Raw genomic sequence first — 18,706 nt, 5'->3', positions numbered from 1 at the left:
CCTTGACCAAGTTACCTGCTGCTAGCTGCACAAAATGCTATGCTAGGCAATCGATAAACTTACACAAATACTTGTCTAGCTTTGGCTGTAAAGCATATTTTGAAAATCTGAGATGACAGGGTGATTAACAAAAGGCTAAGCTGTGTCTCAATATATTTCATTTGTGATTTTCATGAATAGGAATATTTTCTAGGGATATTGATGTCCGTTGCATTATGCTAATTCGTTTCAGGCGATGATTACGCTCCCGCATGGATGGATGGGGAGTCAGTAGAGGTTAAAGAAGAAGTTACAGGTCTGTGAGTGCCAGAAATCTTGCTTGTTTGTAGGTGACCAAATACCTATTTTCCACCATAATTTGCAAATAAATTCATTAAAAATCCCACAATGTGATTTTCTGGATTTTTTTTCTCATTTTGTCTGTCATAGTTGAAGTGTACCTATGATGAAAATTACAGGCCTCTCTCATCTTTTTAAGTGGGAGAACTTGCACAATTGGTGGCTGACTAAATACTTTTTTGCCCCACTGTACCTAGGTGTCTAGCTAGACTTTAAACTCTCCTTCCAGACTCATATTAAACATCTCCAATCCAAAATCAAATCTAGATTCGGCTTTATATTTCGCAAACAAAGCCTCCTTCACTCACGCCGCCAAACTTACCCTAGTAAAACTGACTATCCTACCGATCCTTGACTTTGGCGATGTCATCTACAAAATAGCTTCCAACAGCAAACTGGATGCAGTCTATCACAGTGCCATCCGTTTTGTTACCAAATCATCTTATACCACCCACCACTGCAACCTTTATGCTCTAGTCGGCTGGCCCTCGCTACGTATTCGTCGCCAGACCCACTGGCTCCAGGTCATCTACAAGTCCATGCTAGGTAAAGCTCTGCCTTATCTCAGTTCACTGGTCACGATGGCAACACCCACCCGTAGCACACGCTCCAGCAGGTGTATCTCACTGATCATCCCTAAAGCCAACACCCCATTTGGCCGCCTTTCCTTCCAGTTCTCTGCTGCCTGTGACTGGAACGAATTGCAAAAATCACTGAAGTTGGAGACTTTTATTTCCCGCAACAACTTTAAACATCAACTATTTGAGCAGCTAACCAATTGCTGCAGCTGTACATAGTCCATCTGTAAATAGCCGAGCCAATCTACCTACCTCATCCCCATACTGTTTTCATTTTATTTACTTTGCTGCTCTTTTGCACACCAGTATCTCTACTTGCTCATCATCTGCTCATTTATCACTCCAGTGTTAATCTGCTAAATTGTAATTATTCACTCCTATGGCCTATTTATTGCCTACCTCAGGCTTTTTGCACACACTGTATATAGAATTTATTTTTTCTACTGTGTCATTGACTTGTTTATTGTGTTATTGGCTTGTTTATTGTTTACTCCATGTGTAACTCTGTGTTGTTGTCTGTGTCACACTGCTTTGCTTTATCTTGGCCAGGTCGCAGTTGCAAATGAGAACTTGTTCTCAACTAGCCTACCTGGTTAAATAAAGGTGAAATAAAAAAATAAAAAAAGAAAATTATTCATTCATTGAGGAGAGAGAGACACATTAGCGCCTGGCTGGGTACTAACGTCCTACTACGCATTGTCTTGGCGGGTTAGGATGGGAATAGCTGTGGGAAAAAGCTGCTGAAAAGACTCAAATTACGCTTCTGTTTGTGAATTCAAAATTCTGACAAATGAGCAATGTAAAATACAAACATTTAGGAAGTCAAGGAAGGAGAAGGACATTTTTTTTTTACAAAATCAAACATCAGTGGCCATTTGCCTATAGAGCTTTAATGTTAAAAGGGATTAGAAATCCAAAACTCGCTAGCTGCACTATTTCATCCCAAAATACACAATCTGAAAACACAATTTGGTTCAGTGGTTAACTGTTTACCATAGCCATATGGTTTACTTCCATAATGTAGCTGGGGTCTAAGCTGCTGTGGCACAAACATGAAAAATGTAACTGTGAATGAAAACAATCAAACATCTTAAGATTTTGATTAGAAAACAGTTATTAGACGTTACAATAACGTTCAGGGGTATACACTGAGTGTACACAACATTAAGAATAGCTGCTCTTTCCATGTCAGACTGACCAGGTGAATCCAGGTAAAAGCTATGATCCTTTATTGATGTAATTGGTTAAATCCCTTTCAATCAATGTAGATGAAGGGGAGGAGACAGGTTACAGAAGGATTTGTAAGCCTTGAGACAATTGAGACATGGATTGTGTATGTGTGCCATTCAGAGGGTGAATGGGCAAGGCAAAATATTTAAGTGCCTTTGAAAGTGGTATGGTAGTAGGTGCCAGGCGCACCGGTTTGTGTCAAGAACTGCCATGCTGCTGGGTTTTTCACTATCAACAGTTTCCTATGTGTATCATGAATGGTCCACCACCCAAAGGACATCCAGCCAACTTTACACAACTGTGGGACATGTGCCTTGTAGAGTCCATGCCCCGACGAATTGAGGCTCAATATTAGGAAGGTGTTCTTAATGTTTTGTAATTATATGATTTTTCAGTTTGGAGTGGGAGAGGGCATCAATTCTGCTGCAGATGATAAGTTCATTAAAGTTACCACCCCCAGAAATTGCAGCCCAAATAAATGCTTCACATAGTTCAAGTAACAGACACATCTCAACATCAATTGTTCAGAGGAGAATCAAGCGTGAATCAGGCCTTCATGGTCGAATTGCTGTAAATAAACCACTACTAAAGGACACCAATAATAAGATGAGACTTGCTTGGGCCAAGAAACACGAGCAATGGACATTAGACCGGTGAAATGTGTTCTTTGGTCTGGTGTCCAAATTTTAGATTTTTGGTTCCAACCGCTGTGTCTTGGTGTGGGTGAACAGATGATCTCCGTGTATGTATTTCCCACCGCAAAGCATGGAAGAGGAGATGTTATGGTGTGGGGGTGCTTTGCTGGTGAAACTGTCTGTGATTTATTTAGAATTCAAGGCACACTTAACCATCATGGCTACCACAGCATTCTGCAGCGATACGCCAATCCATCTGGTTTGGGTTTAGTGGGACTATCATTTGTTTTTCAACAGAACAATGACCCAACACACCTCCAAGCTATGTAAGGGCTATTTTACCAAGAAAGAGAGTGATGGAGTGCTGCATCAGATGACCTGGCCGACCTCAACCAAATTTAGTTTGGGAAGAGTCAGATTGTAGAGTGAAGTAAAAGCAGCCAACAAGTGCTCAGCATATGTGGGAACTTTGAGAGAATGGCAAGAGTGTGCAAAGCTGTCATCGAGGGAAAGGGTGGCCATTTGAAGAATCCCAAATATAAAATATATAACACTTTTCTGGTTACTACATGATTCCTTATGTGTGATTTCATAGTTTTGATGTCTTCACTATTACTCTACAATGTAGAAAATAGTCAAAATAAAGAAAAACCCTTGAATGAGTAGGTGTTCTAAAACTTTTGACCGGTAGTGTACATGTGTACATAACTAAATTACTGTGAAACTATGTTTCTGTTAAGTCAGTAGCTATTGCTACAACCTTCATTCGGTTTAAGGGTGCACTTTTGTCATGCTGACAAGGTGAAGGTGCTCTTTTCTCAAACGGCACAACAGAATCATTCAGATTGACCAAGTCATAGCATATGACAACCATTTTGTCTAACTGAGGGATGTCTCCTGTCATATCTGGAAAATGACAAAGTAGTAGAAGTAGAAACTGATGCTGCTGCAGCATCGTTCATCTTTACAGTCGACATTGGTGTCTTGATAGAGGTCAGCTGGTTAACCTTCAGAACCTAAACAAATGAAAAGCATACCTGATGTTTGCATATCACTTCCTCATGTCACCTACAGTATACCATTGCTTAATTCATTCAGGTATTTTAGTGTCATATAAAGATGAAATATATTGTTGGACTGGAACAAATAATAGTCAACACAGGAGGTTGTCATATTCCATTGAGGCCTTTGTCCTTTGCTGTAATGTACAGTTTCCGTCCTCTTATGAATGAAGTTCTCAACAAATTATAATTAGGTCAGTGCCACTGGAGTTTTTTTGGACAATAATGGTGCTTTCAAGACAACTGGGTGAACTGGTTCAAGACAACAGTGATCTTCAGGTCGGAAAGTCAGAGCTCTAGAAAAATGCCTGAGTTTCCGACTTGGAATTCCAAGTTGGATGGCCATTGATTTTTACAATTTTTTTATTCAGTCTGAGCTCGTTTTTGTCCCTGTGTTCCCAGTTGTTTTGAATGCACTGAAGTCAGAAGTCTAGATTTCCGAGTTCCCAGTTCTTTTGAATGTGGCATAATGTCCTCTTCCAGCCTAGATGGATGTCATATTGTACAATTTGTGTCCCCTTTTCGTAGACCTAGATTAGATGGTTGCATTCAAGACAAGGTTATTTAACTTGTTATGGCTGCAATCCGGCTAACGGGATCGATATGACAACTACCAGGGAAAATAGAGGGCGCCAAATTCAAACCACAGAAATCTTATAATTACAATTCCGAAAAACATACATGTATTTTAAGTTAATCTTGTTGTTAATCCCACCAAAGTGTCCGATTTCAAATATGCTTTTCAGCAAAAGCACTACAAACGATTATGTTAGGTCTCCACCAAACCACAATAAACACAGCCATTTTCCAGCAAAATATAGCATTCACAAAAATCAGAAATAGAGATAAAATTAATCACTAACCTTGAATTATCTTCATCAGATGACACTCATAGGACTTCATGTTACACAAAACATGCATGTTTTGTTTGATAAAGTTCATATTTATATAAAAAAATCCCCATGCAATAATCTGAGACGGAGCTCAGAACAGTAGCCAAATTAGCCGCCATGTTGGAGTCAACAGAAACCAGAAAATACATGATAAATGTTTCCTTACCTTTGATGAACTTCATCAGAATGCAGTCCTAGGAATCCCAGGTCCACAATAAATGCTTGATTTGTTCGAAAATGTCCGTTATTTATGTCCAATTAGCTACTTTGGTTAGTGCGTTTAGTAAACAATTCCAAAGTCACAAAGCGCGTCCACTATAACGTGACGAAATGTCCAAAAGTTCCGTAACACTTCAGATGACAGGTGGAACGCAGGTCCTTCCCCTGTGAACGCGAATGGTGAAAGCATGGTCAGCTCGTAGCAGCGGTGACTATTTCCTGTCTCATTCGACCCCCCTTCACATTAGAGTCATCAGACAAAGTTCTATTGACTGTTGACATCTAGTGGAAGGCGTAGGAAGTGAAAACTCATCCATATTTCGCTGTAATTTCAATGAGAGCTTGGTTGAAAATCTGCCACCCCCAGAAAAAATAGAAACAGGAAGTGGAATTTCTCAGTTTTTTGCCTGCAATGTGAGTTCTGTTATACTCACAGACATAATTCAAACAGTTTTAGAAACGTCAGAATGTTTTCTATCCAATACTACTAATAATATGCATATAATAGCAACTGAGACTGAGGAGCTGGCCGCTTACAATGGGCACATTTTCATCCAAGTTACTCAATACTGCCCCTGCAGCCATAAAAAGTTAAATTTATCTGTTTGTCAGTGTCAGCAGAGTAGGCCTAGGCTACCCCATGATTTGTTATATTAAAAAAGATTCTGCTAATGTTTCCAGTCATATCAAGTTAAGTAGAATTGCATGAAATCTGTTTATCAAAAGCTAAATTTTTTCTAGGTCAAAGAAAGAAGAAATGTATCTGATATAGCCTATAGGCCTATGCCACTATGGGCTCAGCCATGCACAGTGATTCGATTCAGTTATATTAATAGCCTAATAAATTATAACTATCCAATCTACTTATCACATTAGGAAGAGTAGACTTTCATTAGTCTACAAATGTGATGATAGATGTATGCAATGTTTATAATAAAGGTATGGTGAAAAAATTGCTTCCCCAAAACTTGAAACTCATGTGTCGCCTATGAGAGAGACGCATGCTAATAGCTAGACTACAAGCTATTTAGCTAGTTAGCTAATGTTGGCTAACTTGAGTCTTGTTGTTAACACCTGGTTAGCATAACAGCTAACAGCTAAACTAAACTTGTAATTGATTAGACTTACCAGTGATGAAATGATCAGAGCAGACCCTGTACTGACAGCTGTCTGGGTTCAGGTCTTGACAGGCAAAAAGGTTTCTTCGCTTTTCTGAGAGTTCTTGAGTTATCTCCTTGGTGTTTCATGATTGCGGGTAATCTGTAAAAACACCTTTCCCCCATTGTCTTTCTTGCCTTGTTAGAGCAGTCAAATACTGCACAGAAATTGACCAACTAGTGATTAGACTAGTTTTAGGCACTGTTATTATGCAGCTTAGGGTAGCCACTCAGCTGTTGTCATTGGACGAATTGATGTGGTGGTCTTCCAACATGGCCACCAGGAGGTGTCGTATGTCAGCTGGCAACCCTCTTTAGAGTGGAATCACCATGACAACATTGCCATTTCAAATCACGTAGCCATGGTTATGGTGCTGTTCATCCAATTGCATTACCATACGGTAACAGTATATTTTCATATTAGCTACTTTAATGTAATTACAGACAGAATTTTGCTAGGACTGTCTGCGATTGTTCTGAGTGGGGAGGGGGAAACTGAAAGCTAGCTGTTATTGGCCTAGAGGTTTGGAACTCACTTTCTCATTGGTCTATTAACAAATTTAACACCTGGTGATGTCACCAGGCAGGACAAAGCTCCGTCCCGCCAAAACTGGTTGAAATTTCAGGCGTTCTTTTCAAACAGCTCTTACACTAAAAGGGCATTATCATCATTTTCACAATTTCACAGTATTATTCCAACCTCATAGTGTGGAAGTTTTTGACTGCACTGGGCCTTTAATGATTTTCTATATCATTAACATACTTGTTCCCTTGCTGGTTTATACATGATAATATTATAATTTGGCCTCTGGAGTGCTAGGTAAATGAAGGATGTGTGTTATTAATCTATGAGAGTGATTGCAGTTGCGGGAACAACAGAGGCTTACTGCTTATTTGTTAAGATTAAAGAGTAGGAAAATATATAACATGCACTTGAGGTTGCATGTATGCACATATCCACCAATATTTTGAGTTGTGGATCATGTCTCACGGCAGGAAGCAACTCACCTGTCAAAACAGTCATGAGCTACAAGACGGCAACTTTCTTTTTTTTATGACCCCCAAAAGCCTCTAATTAATTGAAATGGAGATCAAATCACGCACAATCTGCCTAAACCTAGTAGTGAGAAAAACAGATGCTGTGGAATTCACAGGGGGGAGATCAAACGGGTATCAAAACTTTAAAGCCATGGTGTATTCACTATCTGTGTTGTAATTTATTAATATACAGTGCGTATGCTTAATTTTCAGGATGATAACCAGTTGAAATTCTTTCTGGGATATGTAGGGCATTCACCTGTTTCACTGTCCAGTTGGCCTGTGATACGGTACATCTAATTTCATCTCCACATTTCAACTCCCTCTGCAGGGTCATTTAAGATTTCCCCATATCGAAATAACATCACCATTTGACCTTTCAGTTAATCCCAAACAGAACAGAGGGTAGTTTGCTGGTGACCACACCCCTCACCTGGTGGATGAACACCTGTGCTCCTCGGGGGCTCATGAGAAGCACGGCCCGCCGCAGCGTGTCCCGGTAGCGGTTGAGCTCCTCAGTCTGCATGGTGCTGAACAGGTTGGTGAACACCCTGCTCACGTTGCGGTCCACCCTCTGCAGAGACACGTCCAGACCCTGCCGAGACGCCTGGTCCAAGAATGTCTGCAGTCCACGGATGTCTGAAAGAAAAGTAGAGATAAACAGTTGAAAGTACAGCCAAAAAACACAGGAACATCAGAGGCAGGTGCAACTGTAACTAAGTTGAACTGATTAACTGATTATTTTATTACATTTTTGCTCACAACATTGACGTTTAGGTCCAAAAGGCCTTCCTGGAAAAGTGACAGACGTGCCTCCCTTCTCTAAAGGATATTGGACAGGTTTGTCAGTTCATTCTCCACTCTGGCATGTTCAAGGCTAATTGTGAAAAGCTTTCAGCGATCAGCATCAAACAGCTTTGCTTCCTTTTGTTATAAGCCAAAAAATGTAATGTGTTTGAATTTCTGTTGTATACCTACCAATGCTTCAGTTTCAATACACAGATTTTCTCTGTTTATAGGTTACAGTCAGTGAAGTTAGTGGCGGGTGTGCATCCCCCAGAGAAATGTGGAGGGAAGCCTCTCCAGAGATGTTGTGCAGAACAGGCAAATTAAAGGGGGAGGGATGCCGGGATCTCCACAGAGAATTAACAAGCCAACAGCTGTAGCTGCAGCCATGCCAAATGTCAAACTGGATTTTTAAAGAGAGGTGAACCGTGCCATTTGCAAAGAGTGTCTCACTCTGCACAGTGGGAATAGTGGCAATCTTCTCTGTGTGTGGGTTTGTGGTTTTTCCCATTCTTCTCTCATTGCACCTCTAGAGGATTAATTAGTTATTCAGGACCCTCATCAGTGTTCAGAGCAGACAGTCCACAGAGGTGGAGTCTCCACACGCATACACATGTACGATCACACACATGCACACACACACAGATGCATTGTATATCAGAATGCACATAGCTGCATACACAAATTCGCTAGAGAGGATAGAGAACTGACAGTGCTAACATACTAGTCAGCCTATTAGGTACACCACCCTGTTCAAGAAAATGGATTGCTCCTACAGACAGTGACCGTGGCTTGCTAAATAAAGCAGGCAGACCGGCAACAAGACATTCAGTTGCTGTTCGATTGAATGTTAGAGCCTGCAAAATGAGTGACCTAAGCGACTTTGAGCGTGGTATGATCATCAGTGCCAGGCATGACAGATCCAGTATCTCAGAAATGTCCGGCCTCCTGGGCTTTTCACACATGACAGTGTCTAGGGTTTACCGAGAATGGTGTGACAAACATCCAGCCATTGGCAGTCCTGTGGGAGAAAACAGCTCGTTGATGAGAGAGGTCAAAGGAGAATGGCAAGAATTGTGCAAGTTAACAGGCGAGCCACAAACAGACAAATAATGTCTCAGGTCAACAGTGGTGCACAGAAAGACATCTCAAAACGCACAACTCGTCCCGAAGAGGCTATTACAGCAGACGACCACGCAGGGTTCCACTCCTATCAGCTAAAAACAAGAAGAAGCGTCTCCAGCGTTTCCTGTTGCATCATGCTGATGGTGCAAGCAGCATGAGTCCATGGACCCATCCTGAATGGTACAGGCTGGTGGCAGCAGTGTAGTGATGTGGGGAATGTTTTCCTGGCACACTTTAGGTCCCATGATCCCAATTGAGCAAAGTGTCTATGCCCCAAATAATTCAAGCTGTTCTGGAGGCAGAGGGGGTCCGACCAGGTACTAGATGGGTGTACCTAATAAGTTGTATGTTGTTGTGTTCATACTGCTCAGGGCCACAAAGGGAAATTACAATAACAAGAAAACATTTGACCAAATTCATGCAGCAGACCGACATACTGTGCACATCTGCTTTCTTCCTTGTGCTCTTTTGGTCAGAACTATAGGCCCATGTCTGGCCACAATAACCTCACTCACAATGAACACAACCTGTTGTACTTTCCAAAATGTACTCTTCAGGATTCATACTTTAGACATTGTATTTTCTCCTGATCCCCAAATCATTTTGAAGCAAAAGTGTGGTGTTTTCTCTCTCTCTTTATCTCTCTCTTTATTTCTCTCCCTGTCTCGAGTTTACCTAGCTTATTGTGAAACAGGGAAAATAAGTTATTGGTTTCACGATTTCCCTTTGTGAAAAAAACACTTCTGTTTTCATCTTGAAACCAGAGAATGAGAGTAAATGTAATGGACTAGAAATGAGGCCTCAAGGACAATGGACAGGTTTACTCAAGTCATTCCCCAAGGCAAATGTATGGAGAATAACACAACGTCAACTTTGGTCCTGCCTTTAAAAAAAAAGAGTTTTCAGTGGCATTTCTCTCATACCACCACAAAATGTATCCTGGATGAAAGGCGGCCATGCAACATCTCAGGGTGAGGGCCCAGGCTAAGATGGCTGACACTGACATCAAAGTCCCAGTGCTAAACCTAGGGCTGCCTTCCAGAGCACAGCTACACTATCCTGGCCATGGACAGGGGGCAGAAAAGAGGATTAATGGGGAATTATGGGTCAGATTTCTGGACATGTTTTCTCAAGCATCACTTCTGAATACAAAATCTGGAATAAATATACTCCTTCCCGGAGAGAGAATTCAAGGTCTTGCAGTGAATCTGCTATGAGGCTCAGTTTCATCACACAAAAAAATATGCCCAAACACATTTAATAACCTTTGCGTATGATTCAATACATTTGTGGTGAAAATAACTGCAGCATTATTTAGAAAACATTTGCTGTCATAACACCTTGATAAAAAAAGTATTGTGGGCAGACGGAAAATAGCAATAGCATCGCATACAGTACATCTTGATGGAAATGTGTTCTATATGCATCAGCCTTTTGTGTACTGAGGCAAATGCCATTACAAAGATAAGACCTCATCCTCCCGTTCCTCTGTCAATCATGATATCAACCTCCATCTATGTTAATGCAGCCTAATTAGATTACTCAGACTCTAATCGACTTCAGTGCCTCTGATCAGAGCTTGACATGCAAGGGCGGTGGAGGCCATGGCATCCTCATTGTGTGTGTGTGTGTGTGTGTGTGTGTGTGTGTGTGTGTGTGCATATGTATGTGTGTGTGTGTGTGTGGTTGTACATATACAGGTGCATATGTGGGTGAACTTAAAGGGATAAAAAAATCATGAAAATCCTGTCAATTTGGTGAAAGCCAAACAAAAACACACATGCACGCGCACATTACGTGCACACACACACACACACACACACACACACACACACACACACACACACACACACACACACACACACACACACACACACACACACACACACACACAAGCACACACACAAGCACACACACGCATTGTAAATCAGACAGCATACAGCTGCATGAACAAATTCGCTAGAGAGAATAGAGAACTGACAGTGCTAACATACATTGTTGTGTTCATACTGCTCAGGGCTACAATAACAAGAAAACACTTGACCAAACTCATGCAGCAGACCGACATAATGTGCACATCTGCTTTCTTCCTTGTGCTCCTTCGGGCAAAACTATAGGCCCATGTCTGGCCACAATAAACTCACTCACAATGAACAAATGAACATAACCTGGAGCGTAATTTCTGTTGTACTGTCCAAACTGTACTCTTCAGTCTATTGATTTGGTGAAAGCCTATTTTCTATCAGTGGGTAAAATAAACAATTTCACCATGATTTAACTTGTGGTCCAACTGTGAAATCAGGAAATCATGTAGGAACTCGCCACTCGCTTTTAAAACAATTACCTCTCCAGATCACCAAATCTGCCAATAGATGGTATGGGCATACTTGTCTAGAACACATCTATCTTCTATATCGTCACGACAAAGTACAGTGCCTTCTGAAAGTATTCATACCCCTTGACTTATTCCACATTTTGTTGTGTTACAGCCTGAATCCAAAATGGATTACACCCATCTACACACAATAGCCCATAATGACAAAGTGAAAACATGTATTTAGAAATGGTTGCAAATGTATTGAAAATGAAATATTTACACAAGTATTTACACTCGAGTCAATCACCTTAAGGCGGTGATTACAGCTGTGAGTGTTTCTGGGTGTCTAAGAGCTTTGCAAACCTGGATTATACAATATTTGCACATTATTCTTTTTTAAATTCTTCAACCTCAATTTTGCCTGTGCTTAGCTCTTTTTATAAAAAATAAAACCCTAGTCCTTGCCGATGACAAGCATACCCATAACATGATACAGCTACCGCCATGCTTGAAAATATGAAGAGCGGTACTCAGGGATGTGTTGTACTTGCTCCAAACATAGCTCTTTGTATTCAGGACAAAAAGCTATTTGTTTTCAGGACAAAAAGCTCTTTGTATTCAGGACAAAAAGCTCTTTGTATTCAGGACAAAAAACTGCAACATTTTTTGCCGTTTTACTATTGCAAACACAATCAATGTTTTGGAATATTTTTATTCTCGACAGGCTTCCTTCTTTTCACTCATTTATGTTAGTATTGTGGAGTAACTACAATGTTGTTGCTCAATCTTCAGTTTTCTCCTATCACAACTGTTAAACTCTGTAACTGTTTTAAAGTCACCGTTGGCCTTATGGTGAAATCCTTCAGCGGTTTCTTTCCTCTCCGGCAATGGCTTCCCTTCAGGACATCTACAGCATCCAGTGTCACAAGAAGGCCAAGAAAATCATAAAGGACCTCAGCCACCCAAGCATGAGCCTGTTAATAACTACGTTATCATCCAGAAGACAAGGTCAGTACAGGTGCATCAATGCTGGGACTGAGAGAATGAAAAAGCTTCTATCTCAAGGCCGTCAGACTGTTAAATAGCCATCACTAGCCGGCCTCCACCCAGTACCCTGCCCTGAACTTAGTCACTGCCACTAGTCGGCTACCACCCAGTTACTCAACCCTGAACCTTAGAGGCTGCTGCCCTATGTACATAGACATGGAACAAAGGTCACTTTAATAATGGAACACTGGTCACTTTAATAATGTTTATGTACTGTTTTACACATTTAATATATATATACACAGTGCCTTGCGAAAGTATTCGGCCCCCTTGAACTTTGCGACCTTTTGCCACATTTCAGGCTTCAAACATAAAGATATAAAACTGTATTTTTTGTGAAGAATCAACAACAAGTGGGACACAATCATGAAGTGGAACGACATTTATTGGATATTTCTTTAACAAATCAAAAACTGAAAAATTGGGCGTGCAAAATTATTCAGCCCCCTTAAGTTAATACTTTGTAGCGCCACCTTTTGCTGCGATTACAGCTGTAAGTCGCTTGGGGTATGTCTCTATCAGTTTTGCACATCGAGAGACTGACATTTTTTCCCATTCCTCCTTGCAAAACAGCTTGAGCTCAATGAGGTTGGATGGAGAGCATTTGTGAACAGCAGTTTTCAGTTCTTTCCACAGATTCTCGATTGGATTCAGGTCTGGACTTTGACTTGGCCATTCTAACACCTGGATATGTTTATTTTTGAACCAGTCCATTGTAGATTTTGCTTTATGTTTTGGATCATTGTCTTGTTGGAAGACAAATATCCGTCCCAGTCTCAGGTCTTTTGCAGATTCCATCAGGTTCTTCCAGAATGGTCCTGTATTTGGCTCCATCCATCTTCCCATCAATTTTAACCATATTCCCTGTCCCTGCTGAAGAAAAGCAGGCCCAAACCATGATGCTGCCACCACCATGTTTGACAGTGGGGATGGTGTGTTCAGCTGTGTTGCTTTTACGCCAAACATAACGTTTTGCATTGTTGCTAAAAAGTTCAATTTTGGTTTCATCTGACCAGAGCACCTTCTTCCACATGTTTGGTGTGTCTCCCAGGTGGCTTGTGGCAAACTTTAAACAACACTTTTTATGGATATCTTTAAGAAATGGCTTTCTTCTTGCCACTCTTCCATAAAGGCCAGATTTGTGCAATATTCGACTGATTGTTGTCCTATGGACAGAGTCTCCCACCTCAGCTGTAGATCTCTGCAGTTCATCCAGAGTGATCATGGGCCTCTTGGCTGCATCTCTGATCAGTCTTCTCCTTGTATGAGCTGAAAGTTTAGAGGGACGGCCAGGTCTTGGTAGATTTGCAGTGGTCTGATACTCCTTCCATTTCAATATTATCGCTTGCACAGTGCTCCTTGGGATGTTTAAAGCTTGGGAAATCTTTTTGTATCCAAATCTGGCTTTAAACTTCTTCACAACAGTATCTCGGACCTGCCTGGTGTGTTCCATGTTCTTCATGATGCTCTCAACGCTTTTAACGGACCTCTGAGACTATCACAGTGCAGGTGCATTTATACGGAGACTTGATTACACACAGGTGGATTGTATTTATCATCATTAGTCATTTAGGTCAACATTGGATCATTCAGAGATCCTCACTGAACTTCTGGAGAGAGTTTGCTGCACTGAAAGTAAAGGGGCTGAATAATTTTGCACGCCCAATTTTTCAGTTTTTGATCTGTTAAAAAAGTTTGAAATATCCAATAAATGTCGTTCCACTTCATGATTGTGTCCCACTTGTTGTTGATTCTTCACAAAAAAATACAGTTTTATATCTTTATGTTTGAAGCCTGAAATGTGGCAAAAGGTCGCAAAGTTCAAGGGGGCCGAATACTTTCGCAAGGCACTGTATATATATATATATATATATATATATATATATATTGTATTCTAGTCAAAGGTCTGAATACTTATGTAAATAAGGTATTTCTGTTGAGTTTTTTAATAAAGTATGAAGTGTTGTGTTTCGACTGATGAGGAAAAAAACAACTTAATCCGTTTTAGAATAAATAAGACTGTAATGTTTACAAAGAGGTGTGAATACCTTCCCGAATGCACTGTATATACAAAAGTATGTGGACACCCCATCAAATTAGTGGATTCGGCTATTTCAGTGACACCCGTTGCTGACAGGTGTGTAAAATCGAGCACACAGCCATGCAATCTCCATAGACAAACATTGGCAGTAGAATGGCCTTACTGAAGAACTCAGTGACTTTCAACGTGGCACCGTTATAGGATGCCACCTTTCCAACAAGTTCAGTTGGTCAAATTTCTGCCCTGCTAGAGCTGACCCGGTCAACTGTAAGTGCTGTTATTGTGAAGGTGAAACGGCTCAGCTGTGAATTGGTAGGACAGACAAGCTCACAGAACAGGACTGCCGAGTGCTGAAGCGCATAGCGCATAAAAATCATCTGTCCTCTGTTGCAACACTCACTACAGAGTTCCAAACTGCCTCTGGAAGCAACGTCAGCACAATAACTGTTTGTCGGGAGCTTCATGAAATGGGTTTCCATAGCCGAGCAGCTGCACACAAGCCTAAGATCAGCATGTGCAATGCTCACCGCCAGCTGACTCTGGAGCAGCGGAACTGCGTCCTCTGGAGTGATGAATCACGCTTCACCATCTGGAAGTCTGACGGGTGAATCTGTGTTTTGCGGATGCCAATCCAGGAGAGAGAACGCTTCCTGCCCGAATGCAGAGTGTAAATTTTGGTGGAGTAATAATGGTCTGGGGCTGTTTTTCATGGTTTGGGCAGGCCCCTTAGTTCTAGTGAATGGAAATCTTAACTCTACAGCATACAATGACATTCTAGACGATTCTGTGCTTCCAATTTGTGGCAACAGTTTGGGGAAGGCACTTCACTGTTTCAGCATGACAATGTCTCCATGAACAACGTGAGGATCATAAAGAAATGGTTTGCCAAGATCGGTGTGGAAGAACTTGACTGGCCTGCAGAGAGCCCTGACCTCAACACGATCAAACACCTTTGGGATGAATTGGAACGCCGACTATGAGCCAGGCCTAATCGCCCAACAACAGTGCCCGACCTCACTAATGCTCTTGTTGCTGAATTGAAGTCCCCGCAGCAATGTTCAAAATTCCAGTGGAAAGCCTTCCCAGAAGAGTGGAAGCTATTATAGCAGCAAGGGGGGGGGGCAACTCCATGTTGATGTTAGACCGTCCCGTTCTGACCTTTATTTCCTTTGATTTGTCATTATTTAGTATGGTGAGTTGGGGTGGGCAGTCTATGTTTGTTTTTCTATGATTTTGGGATTTCTATGTTTCGGCCTAGTATGATTCTCAATCAGAGGCAGGTGTCATTAGTTGTCTCTGATTGAGAATCAGACTTAGGTAGCCTGGGTTTCACGGTTTGTTTGTGGGTGATTGTCTATGTTAGTTGCTTGTGTCAGCGCAGTTCTCATTATAGCGTCATGGTCGTTATTCGTTTATTGTTTTGCATAGTTTGTATTCAGTGCTCATTGCTTTCTTTAATTTAAAAAAATCATCATGAACACATACCCCGCTGCGCTTTGGTCCGCTTCATACGACGATCGTGACATAGACGAGCAGGTGTCGACATACACATACTTTTGGTAAATTAGTGTATGTGACCAATAAATGTTATTTAGTTAGGAAGGAAGGATGTCTGTATATTTGTAGTGACTGTGTGTATTAATACAGCATCCAAAGTGTAAGGAATGACTTCACCATGCTCAAAGGCATATTCAGTGTCTTTTTTTTATTGTTTTTATTTTAACCAGTCCACCAATAGGTCTTTGTGAGGCATTGGAAAACCTCCCTGGTCGACTGAGGGACCTTACAGATAATTGCATGCGTGTGGTACAGAGATGAGGTAGTCATTCAAAAATCATGTTAAACACTTATTGCACACAGAGTAAGTCCATGCAACTTGTTATGTGACTTGTTAAGCAAATTTTTTTTATCCTGAACTTTAGACCTGCCATAACAAAGGGGAAAAATACTTGTTAATGCAACACATTTTAGCTTTACTTTTTTAATGAATTTGTTCATTCTAAAAGCATAATTCCACTTTGACATTATGGGGTATTGTGTGTAGGCCAGTGACACAAAAGCAACATTTAGTGCATTTTAAATTCAGTCTGTAGCACAAAAAAATTGTGTAAAAAGTCAAAGGGTGGGAATACTTTCTGAAGGCACTTCATACACTGAGTATATAAAACATTACAAACATCTGCTCTTTCCATAGTTAGACTTCTTTTAAAGATATCGGGCCCAAAAATGGTTACTGTTGTTTTACACCACTACATTTAGTGAAAAATAATAAAATGGATACAATACTTTGAACCGTCTCTGACTTTCTTTATGCATTAAAGGGATACTTCAGGATTTTGGCAATGAGGCACTGTATCTACTTCCCCAGAGTCAGATTAACTTGTGGATAGGTTTTTTTAAGTCTCTGTTTAAGTCTCTAGCATCCTAGCAGATACCCATAAACTTCTTGTCATTGCACTAATGCTAACTGGAAGTTGTGCTAGCGCTAGGTAGCAACTACCTTCAAATTGCACGCAGAGACATGCAATTTTAATTCACAAGTTTATCTGACTCGATAAGTCTATAACGGGCCTCATTGCCAAAATCCCAAAGTATCCCTTGAAGGCCAATCTCCTGCGATGTGCGGCAGCTAAATCAATCTCCCACCTAATACCAGTCTAATACCTCCTCCTCTGAGAAGAGAGCAGGACATAAAGAGGGCAGTGACAGATGTCCCACTCCACACTCATTATGAATCCCAGGTAATCTCGACACCGCCCAGGGAGGAGCATGACGCATCCAGGGCCAGTTTTGATTCACTACAAAAAAATTGACTTTATTTAGGTATTATACACTGAGTGTACAAAACATTAGGAACACCTAATATTGGGATGCATCCCCTTTTCCCCCCAGAACAGCCTCAATTCTTCGGGGCATAGACTACAAGGTGTCGGAAGCATTCCACAGGGATGCTGGCCCGTGTTGACTCCAATGCTAGTAAGATGACGCCGACAGACATGGCAACTCTGCGCTAGCTCCTAAGCACCTTTGCTGTATTTGTTTTTTTTGTGTATATTATTTAAAACATTATAAGCCCAGAACGTTTTTGTGTTATTACATACAGGTGGAAAGAATTATGACCGGGAAAATTACTTTCCCAAATTTGATCCTTTGTTTGAACCCCCAGGGCAATTGAACTTATCCCAAAGATTGCTCCAAGACGCCGCCAGCGGAGAAGAGGTATTCGGAGAGGACTTCTAGTCTGACTCAGGAAGCGGGCACACCATCCATCGCTTCTGAGTATATTACTCGCTAATGTTCAGTCTCTGGACAATAAAGTAGATGAGCTCAGGGCAAGGATCTCCTTCCAGAGTGACATCAGAAACTGTAACATACTCTGTTTCACAGAATCATGGCTCTCACCGGATATACTGTCTCTGTCCATACAGCCAGTTGGGTTCTCAGTAAATCACGCAGACAGGAATAAAGAACTTGTGTATGTTTCATTATTAACCACTCATGGTGTGATTGTGATAACATACAAAAACTCAAGTCATTTTGTTCGCCCGACCTACAATATGCCGACCTTATCACCCCCCAAGATAGGAAAATGCTACCAAAGTTCTATCAACACATTGATTGTAGTACTCGCACTGGGAAAACACTAGATCACTGCTATTCTCTCTTCTGGGATGCCTACAAGGCCCTCCCCAGCCCTCCTTTCAGCAAATCAGATAACGACTACATTTTGCTCCTCCCTTCTTATAGGCAGAAACTCAAAAAGGATGTACCAATGTACCAGTATTGTACCAGTATTCAACGCTGGTCTGACCAATCGGAATCCATGCTTCAAGATTGTTTTGATCACGCGGACTGGGATATGATCCGCGTAGCCTCAGAGAATAACATTGATGTATTCACGGACACGATGACTCATCAAGATGAGTTCATTAGGAAGTGTATAGGGGATGTTGTTCCCACTGTGACTATTGAAACCTACCCAAACTGGAAACCGTGGATAGATGGTAGCAAACCTCTCCCTCAACCACCACATTTAACCATGGCAAGGTGACTGGAAATATGGTTGAATACAAACAGCGTAGTTATTCCCTCCGTAACGCAATCAAACAGGCAAAACATCAGTACAGAGACAAAGTGGAGTCACAATTCAATGGCTCAGACATGAGATGTATGTGGCAGGGTCTACAGACCATCACGGATTACACCGTGAACACCGATGTCTTTCTCCCAGACAAGCAAA

General features: G+C 41.2%; 1 protein-coding gene across 3 annotated transcripts in view; it reads right to left on the bottom strand.

Moving 5' to 3' along the window:
* The window catches only part of LOC110532683 (glutamate receptor ionotropic, delta-1), a 341,013-nt gene that overhangs the window by 98,906 nt on the left and 223,401 nt on the right, over positions 1 to 18,706 (bottom strand). For all 3 annotated transcript variants that reach the window (XM_090241098.1, XM_090241106.1, XM_090241100.1), the window contains one exon: positions 7,584 to 7,789. In XM_090241098.1, coding sequence (XP_090097224.1) covers positions 7,584 to 7,789 — 206 coding nt within the window. The remainder of the gene's footprint in view (positions 1 to 7,583; positions 7,790 to 18,706) is intronic.

The sequence above is a fragment of the Oncorhynchus mykiss genome, chromosome 1 (genome assembly GCF_057628025.1).
Source record: "Oncorhynchus mykiss isolate SJ-2025 chromosome 1, ASM5762802v1, whole genome shotgun sequence".
NCBI classification, from domain to species: Eukaryota; Metazoa; Chordata; class Actinopteri; order Salmoniformes; family Salmonidae; genus Oncorhynchus; species Oncorhynchus mykiss.
Note: the sequence above shows the minus strand (reverse complement) of the source record. Positions and strands in the feature narration are given on the sequence as shown.